Source organism: Cucurbita moschata, unplaced genomic scaffold (assembly GCF_002738365.1).
Source record: "Cucurbita moschata cultivar Rifu unplaced genomic scaffold, Cmos_1.0 Cmo_Scf00014, whole genome shotgun sequence".
NCBI classification, from domain to species: domain Eukaryota; kingdom Viridiplantae; phylum Streptophyta; class Magnoliopsida; order Cucurbitales; family Cucurbitaceae; genus Cucurbita; species Cucurbita moschata.
The window spans coordinates 3,223,131-3,231,307 of record NW_019268530.1 but is presented as its reverse complement, the minus strand read 5'-3'; the positions used below and the strand labels follow the sequence as shown (position 1 = coordinate 3,231,307).

The 8,177-nt window shown below is 39.1% G+C and overlaps 2 protein-coding genes across 3 annotated transcripts in view; one reads left to right on the top strand and one right to left on the bottom strand.

Moving 5' to 3' along the window:
- Positions 1-2,473: 2,473 nt before the first annotated feature.
- On the bottom strand, positions 2,474-7,297 carry LOC111452229 (probable GTP-binding protein OBGM, mitochondrial). The gene is made up of 6 exons (XM_023092835.1): positions 7,095-7,297; positions 5,095-5,329; positions 4,900-5,008; positions 4,477-4,559; positions 4,304-4,366; positions 2,474-3,810 (listed from the first exon to the last, which is right to left on the bottom strand). The coding sequence occupies exons 2-6, from the start codon at positions 5,251-5,253 to the stop codon at positions 2,644-2,646; spliced, it is 1,581 nt and encodes a 526-aa protein (XP_022948603.1). The 5' UTR covers positions 5,254-5,329; positions 7,095-7,297; the 3' UTR covers positions 2,474-2,643.
- Positions 7,298-7,869: 572 nt separating this feature from the next.
- LOC111452714 (fasciclin-like arabinogalactan protein 4) overlaps positions 7,870-8,177 on the top strand; it is a 1,949-nt gene continuing 1,641 nt past the window's right edge. Inside the window, exon 1 of one of the 2 annotated variants that reach the window (XM_023093561.1) lies at positions 7,870-8,065. The gene's annotated coding sequence lies outside the window, so the exon portion shown is untranslated. The remainder of the gene's footprint in view (positions 8,066-8,177) is intronic. The other variant, XM_023093560.1, reaches the window with a different exon arrangement.

The window sequence follows — 8,177 nt, the reverse complement described above, 5'->3', positions numbered from 1 at the left end:
TCCTAGCAGACACGTTTAAAACTTTGAGGGAAAACTCGAAAGGGAAAGCCAAAGGACAATATCGGTTAGCAGTGGATTTGGACCGTTAAACTTTTAATTACAACATAACATCATAATATTATCCATTATATGAACATATTTTTAATCTTAAACCAAATATGGTTGACACATAGAGTATCGTACTAAAAAAATAACTTAAAAAGCCTAAATTAGATAAAGTCTATTAATATTATTCACTCTTTATAATTACAAATGATTTGATATAAATCAGACACGTGAGTGATGTATCTTATACAATAAATTTGAGATTAGACTATAAAACATTTAATCTTTCTTTATAAATTTATTAGTTAAAAAAATTGATATTTCACATGATAATCATTATCGACTCGATCTTAGTTCTGAGCGAGTTACAAACTTTGGTTAGTGTAACTTGACTTATATAGTAAATGTAGTAAGTCTACCGTACTAACTCGATAGAAAATATAATATAATCTTTCAAGAGGTAATTAATTGGATAAGAAATATATATTTAAAATAAGAATGAGATTTTGAATAAATATTAGTAGATTTATGAGATTTGAAAAAAATAAAATATATTATTTAATTTTCGAAAAAAAAAAAGCACTAATTTGTTTACATTTGAACTAACCCAAAGATAACAAAATAATCTCCGACGAAGAAACTCCGATGATCTTATCATGGATGAACGACTACGCAAACGCAGCTGCGGCAAAGGGGGCAGTGGCGGTCCACCTTGAGCCACCGGTCAATGCAGCGGCGGTGGAATATATGGCCACAGTTATTCATCTTCCGGCACTTTTGGGCATCTTCAAATTCGTCAAGGCAAATCGCACATTCATCGTCGTGACCTCCATCGGCTTCCTTGTAACTGAAAACCGAGGCCTCAACCCGTACAATCTCCGGCTCTCGCACTACCGGCAATGCTCCGGCTGGCTCACTGCCGGATTCTAATTCGGATTTGAAGAAATTTAAGAGGATGAGGTAGAGTATAATGAGGAAACAAATGGCTATCAGAGCCAAATTGTTATTCGTCCATCTCAGTCCGTAAGTCTCCACGATGGCGCTAATTGGCGGCGGTGAAGCGGCAAAAGACGGCGGCAACGGCATGATTATTTGGAACAAAAATTCGCTCATAACATAATGAATGAATAAATGAATGAATGTTATTTATAATACCTTTTCTAATTCCTTTTCGGAATCCTTAATCTCTTCCTAATCTTTTAATATTTTGAAAAATAAGTAAATTTTTATTAATCAACACTCAATTTACCATTTTAACCTTAATTCTATCGATCTCTTTTCATATTGACAACGAAAATGTCAACATATTGACAACGAAAATGTCAAAGTGAGCATAGATTTCAGTTCTTGTATATTTAAATCTTTCATTCTTTTCATCTCTTTTGAGGGAGGGAGAGAAAAGTTAACGATTGTGAGATCCCGCATCGGTTGTAGAGAGGAAATTCAAAGATGCGTTTTAAAATCGAATTAGGCCGTTAGAACAATATAGAAGAAAATTCAAAGAAAACACAAATATTGATATTAGACAGAATTTGAAATAGTCGAATGTTTGATGAATATGAAACCCTAAACCCACAATATATAAGTAGTACGCATTGGTTGAAGCCATAGCAAACCCAAATCCATATGGACTTGTAATTTCCATGGCTCACTTGATTACATTATTCCAAAAGAAAAAAAAAAAAAAAAAGAGGAACAAACTTTGTGGGTAGATTCATCAATTTATTGTATTAAGAACCAGAAGCTTTGTTGTTTGGGGCTTATCCATCCCTCCCATTGCTCACTTGCAGTTGCATGGGTCACATGAACAGCTACTCCCACAGCTGCACCCATCCCTGCATAGTTCATTTGTATACAACATTACAAACCTAGAGATAAAAGATCATAAACGATTTCTGTAAACTTTTCGTTCTTCCCGTTTGAAATCTTTTTAATCGATTCAGAAACCAAATTTGACACCGGATGGTCGTGGTATTAGAATTTAAACAAAATATAAATCAATCAAAATCATTATTACTTGTTGAGGATGAAGGCCTCTGTGATAGACCTGCAAAGATTGGAAAAATGGGTTAATAAATGAAGCGACTTGTAAGTAGAAGGTGGAGAAAAAGAAGATATATAGATAGATACCCAGATTGGCAGTTGCAGCTATCTCCACAGGAGCAACTGTCACCACATTTGCACCCAGAAGCCATTTTGTTTCTCAAAAAGCTAAGATTTTTGGATTTGTTTGTGTTGGGGATGATGATTCAGGGCTCCCTCTCTGCTACTTATACACATTTTGATCTAGATTTCATCACCAACCAATTTGTTTTCATTTGGATGATCAAATAAATAATCCACCCTTTTTGTTCTTAATACACATTCAAGTTGAATGAATGTTGATACATCCTAGGAAGATAGCATGAAATAATACGCCTCTACCACATAAATTTCAACATTGGAATCTAAGATGAAGGTTCAAATGAAGATCGTCACCCACGAAGAACACGAAAAGTTATACTTTTACGACCTCCTACTCAACTAGGCCGCATAAATAGTCTCTAAAGTTGTATCAGCTGTAGCAAAAATGGAACGAAATGGTAGAGTTCAAACATATTAATCAACAATAATTTCATCTATGTTAAGCCTATAAGATGTTTCGCCGTTCACAAGGCTCTTAAGACCTGCTTTAAGCTCTGCAACACCCTCTTCCAAAACGGCACACACGGGAAAGATTGGAACTCCTTGCACTCTTGACTTTAATTCCTCGTAGACTTGCTCGGTCCCTTCTTCGTCGATCTTGTTAGCCACTACTAAGGATGGACGATCTGATAACCCCTTTTGATGGTGTTCAAGCTCTGCTACTAAATCTCTCAGCTGCTCCCATGGGGGTATCCCTTTTCTACCATCTAAACCAGCAGCCAAGTCTAGAACGTATGCTAGAACCCTCGTGCGTTCGATGTGACGCAAGAATGAATGTCCAAGTCCACGGTTTTCGTGGGCACCTTTTATAAGTCCGGGAATATCAGCTACTGTGATTGATAAGTCGTCGTAATTTAAGTTCCCCAAATTTGGTCTCAGAGTAGTAAATGCATAATGACCAACTATTGGCTTTGCTCGAGAAATGGCTCCTAGAAGAGTACTTTTTCCAGCATTTGGCATCCCGACGAAGCCAACATCGGCAATGCTTTTAAGTTCTAAAACAAGCACGGTCTCAGTCCCGGGTGAACCAATTCGCTCTCTGGACTCGTTGATTTCAGATTCATCAGAGTTTATGAACTCGTCCTCTTGCCTCACAGCCATTGAGCCTTTAGGCTTCTTTGAAAATTTGAGAGCATGAACATTACCCAAACCACCTTCCCCTCCACGAGCAATGATTATTTGTTGTCCTACTTCAGTCAATTCTGCAACATTGTATCTCATTTCTTCACTTTCTGTAGTATCATCATCATCGATTGAACTTTCGAGTTCGTCGGGAGGTGCAAGAACTTGGGAAATCTCATTGGTTGATGCAACTTCCGAGGTTTCCCTCCTGAATGACGAACTTTTAGCATTATCGTTACCATTATTACACGATGAGAGAGTATTGGTGAAGGTCGATTCAACTTCCTCTCCTCTATTTGAATATCCAAGAGACTTCTGGGAGGAACTACTAGAGAGATCATCAACTAGTGCGCCTGGAATCTGCCAGGGGTCTAAATCTGTTGGCGAATGATGTTCGACTACACTAGAAACATCACCCTCCACAAGATGAATGACAGTGCCAATAGGTACTTGAACAATCTATCATCAAATATAATAGATAGATGAGAAAAACATAGACAATAGGACAAAATTCAGTAGCATGTGTAAACCTACCCTGTTTTTAAAGCAATACATATGTAACGGCCCAAGCCCATCGCTAGCAGATATTGTCCTCTTTGGGCTTTTTCGGGCTTCCCCTCAAGGCTTTAAAACGCGTCTGCCAGGGAAAGGTTTCCACACCCTTATAAAAGGTGTTTCGTTCTCCTCCCCTCAACCAATGTGGTATAACACAACATCAAATTCTTTTATAAACTATGCCACTCTAATTTGTCCAACATTTCACTTCTTTCTACCCTTTCTCTACTACATTGTGTCAGATCTGCTAACATTTGTTCAATAAAGATGTCATATGATTACTTAATTCATAATCAGAGCAATTTAAACTTACTTAAATGTATAGATTAAGTGGAAAATTAAGAGACAACAAAAGGCAGCAAAGTCGCGCACAACAGATCGGGAAGGGATAGATGACCTTATCTGCACCCCTGGTTCCAATCATATTTTTTGAAGATCCATGTCCTCCTCTACCTGCATTCTGCAAGAGATGATAGGAATATTGATTGATATTGTAATTCAATAACTCTAAAGGTGGTTTATCATTCATTTCCGAGTTGTTTCTAGCATGAGTATAAGAGTCGAACATACGATATGATGCTTCAAACTGCTGAAGTCCCAGAGAGCAGCGGAACATTCAAGAATGACATTGCCCCCCCTTCCACCATTTCCACCTGCATCAATTAGAAAGGAAGCATCGTGGTAGAGTCAAGCAACTATCTCATGACAAGGGGAACAGTTCCTAATTATACACGCCAAGAGGACCGTTCGATCTTCCTTACTTGACTATCATTCTAATATGATATTAACAGAAACATAAAGAAAGAGCAGCATAAAATGTGATGCTTAAAGCTGCTGAATCCAAGACTGCATAATATCTGACTGTTTAATCTTTTCCTCTAAAAAAACATCAACTTTTCATTTATCAACAAATTAGATCATTGAAACTCGAATCATAGTAATGATTAGATGACAAGTGTAAACTAAGAGATTAAATAATTACATAAAGCCTACCATCAGGTTGGCCGTGGCGATCCTGCCTACTACGGCGAGTGCTATGGCATCCATTTCCACCATCACCTCCTTTGGCATACATCATAAACCTGTCTATCATTCTCCTCTCCTGTGGAACCCAATAAATCCAAACATGAGTAGAAGAATTTGCATTGAAAAAAGTAATGAAAAAATGGAAGAGAAGTAAAGAAAAACCTGTAAAGGGGCAAGTTTAGACTTCTTTGAGGGAGTATCTGAGTAATAGGAAATGGCAGAAAAAAGCCATGGAAAACTTGAGGATTCTCTCAAGCCTCTCAAATATAGAACTTGTTTTACGCACAAAAACCTCATCGTTCTCACGCACAAAAACCTCATCGTTCTCCCTTCTCTCGCGCCTCAAACATCATCCATGCTTTGGAAAGTTGTAAAGCTTGAACTAGAATAAAGAGGTCTACAAAATTTAAATATCAATCAATTGAAGCAAGAACAATTATGATTTCGATAAGGGGTGCGAGGTCAACTCCAATTGAAAAGATTCCATGGCAAGCTTCAGTAAAAAGTAATAATATATAAATAAATAACTTAAGATATAAAACCTACTAGTCTTTGTACATTAGCAGGAAAACAAAAGTATACACAGATGGCTAGTTATGACTATTTTGCAACCAGAAAAATGGACAATGACTTTCTGTGAGATCCCACATCGGTTGGGGAGGAGAACGAAACACTCTTTATAAGGGTGTGGAAACCTCTCCCTAGCAGACGCGTCTTAAAAACCTTAAGGGAAAGCCCAAAGAGGACAATATCTACTAGCAGTGGGCTTGGACCGTTACACTTTCGCCAATCCAGCAGCATCAACAAGAAATGATCCGGAGTTCCCAAGAAGTAATATAACGACGAAAAACATAGAACAGGAATTTGGTAAAACCATATAAGTTTCCCCAAGTGGGCCAGCCATCCAAAGTCATGTACCGGACAGAAACGCTCTTGTCAGTCATCCAAACGACATACAACATACATCATAAGATCATACTTCTCACCATGAGGAACCAAGTAATATGCGTGATGCTCACTTATCAAAATTATATCATGCATGATGCTCATATTATACATGCTCAACTTCTATCTCAAGACAATATTGAATCCTTAAAACTTTTTATAGCTCTCTCAAGCCCTTCCCAAGCTCTTACCAATCTTTCCCACATCTTCGAGATGCATCAATCCTTGACTATTTATACTTGGGGCCTCAACACTTTTATGAAACTCGACATTCAGATCCTTGATCATTAATACCCAAAGCCTCAAACTGTGCATTGATCATTGACCATTTATGTCCAGACTCCACAAGACTCATCACACCAATCCTTGACCATTTATACCTCACTATTTATACACATGGTCTCAACACTTCTCTATAGAAATTGACGTTCGACCCTAGACCATTAATACCCAAAGCCTTGAACTGTGCATCAACCCTTGACCATTTATTCCCAAGGCCCCAATACTTACCTTAAGACTCATCACTGACCCTTGATCATTTATACTTGTGCATCGACCCTCAATCATTTATACCCAAAGCCTTGACGCCAAAAAGCGACATACCTAACCTCCATTCATACTCGAGGCATTGATATTCACTTTAATTTCCTTAAAATAATATCAACCCTTGACCATCTACACCCGAGATCCTTATATTCTCCTCGCTTTCCTGGATTGCAAACTCAAATATACGCAACTTAACAATCAGTCTCTAAACAACCCAGATATGCACATCTTATACATGCTTGCTAGACCATGCCTCCAGCCTAATAACCACATGAACATGCTTTTAACGCAGGGATGTACATGCTTAATCAACACAAAACAATTACTTAATGAGCTTAACACATCAAAACATACAATCGGGTTCAACATAACATTAAATAAAAACACACATATCAAACAAGTATAACAAAGCATCCAGCATACATAGCATACAAGGTATACAAACTCCACAAGAAGAAACTACTTACAACACATTTTAAATCGCTTCTAAGCTATTCTATCAATTCTTGAAACAAGAAAGACAAAGTTCCAAGGTTACAACTCAGTTCAGAAACCATAATCGAAATTGAAGGACGTTCGTGAGAGATTAAACTTAATTCGAACAGTCCAAATCTAAACATTGAAGGAATCCAAAAAGAGTTTAGAGCGAGCCATTTCCAACTAATCCTTACCGTAAAGCTTGAGTCTTTGCAGGATTGAGTTCGAATGAGTTCAATTTTGTAGATTTGAACCCTAAAGGCTATGGGTGTTCTATCCAGGGGGTCGTTCGGGTTATGGGTCACTATCTCCTAGCTCAAATTTTGTCGCTAGGAGGAGATCACGCAGCTATTCGCCGTCGGTGCTACCGTTGTGAATCACCGGAGATAGAGAACGGGGCGCTGCCGCCGACAGATGCACCGCAGGTGATTCGCGTCTCCGTTTGGAGTATCAGTCGCTGGAAGAGGAAACGCGCAGGGTCGTCGTTCCCCGCCGCTCGTGGTCGCAGCAGGGCGATTCGTGAGTGGGTCGCGCGCAGTAGGACGCCGTCAACTAAGATGACTAGTGGGTAGCTTCTCGACGCTTCTCGACGAGTACGGCCGCTAAGGGATTGGCGCGCGGCTGGGTACTAGGGAGGAAAAAGAGTGACAATTTCGTTTTTTTAGCCTAAATTAATAAAAATAAATTAGAATTTTGTATTTTTTTAATTAAAAAAATTTATTAGCATATCATCGATGAAGTTCTTTTTCTCTGTCAAGTGTTTTAATCTCTTACGAGTCGTAGGAAGAAACTCATTTTACCAAAGATAATATTTTCAGAATTAAGTGAAAAAAATGTAATCAACAAAATAGAAACTTAATCGATTATAAAATTATAAACTCAAACCATAAATTAATTAATCTTAAAATATTAATCTTTTCAATTAACCGAGATGGTTTATATATATATATATATATATATAAAAGAGTGCGTAACCGTTGGCGGAAAGCAGAAGCAGGGTATAAGAGGAATATTGAATACGACAAGCTACATCCGCATCATCCTTCATCCTCCTTCTCCACACTCTTTCACTCCCCCTTCCGCCCACTTACCTAACCCATAAACTCCGCCCATTAGGATTCCGGCCACCCATTCTCTCTCTCTCTCTCTCTCCCCCCCCCCCCCCCCCCCCCCCCCCCCCCCCCCCCCCCCCCCCCCCCCCCCCCCCCCCCCCCCCCCCCCCCCCCCCCCCCCCCCCCCCCCCCCCCCCCCCCCCCCCCCCCCCCCCCCCCCCCCCC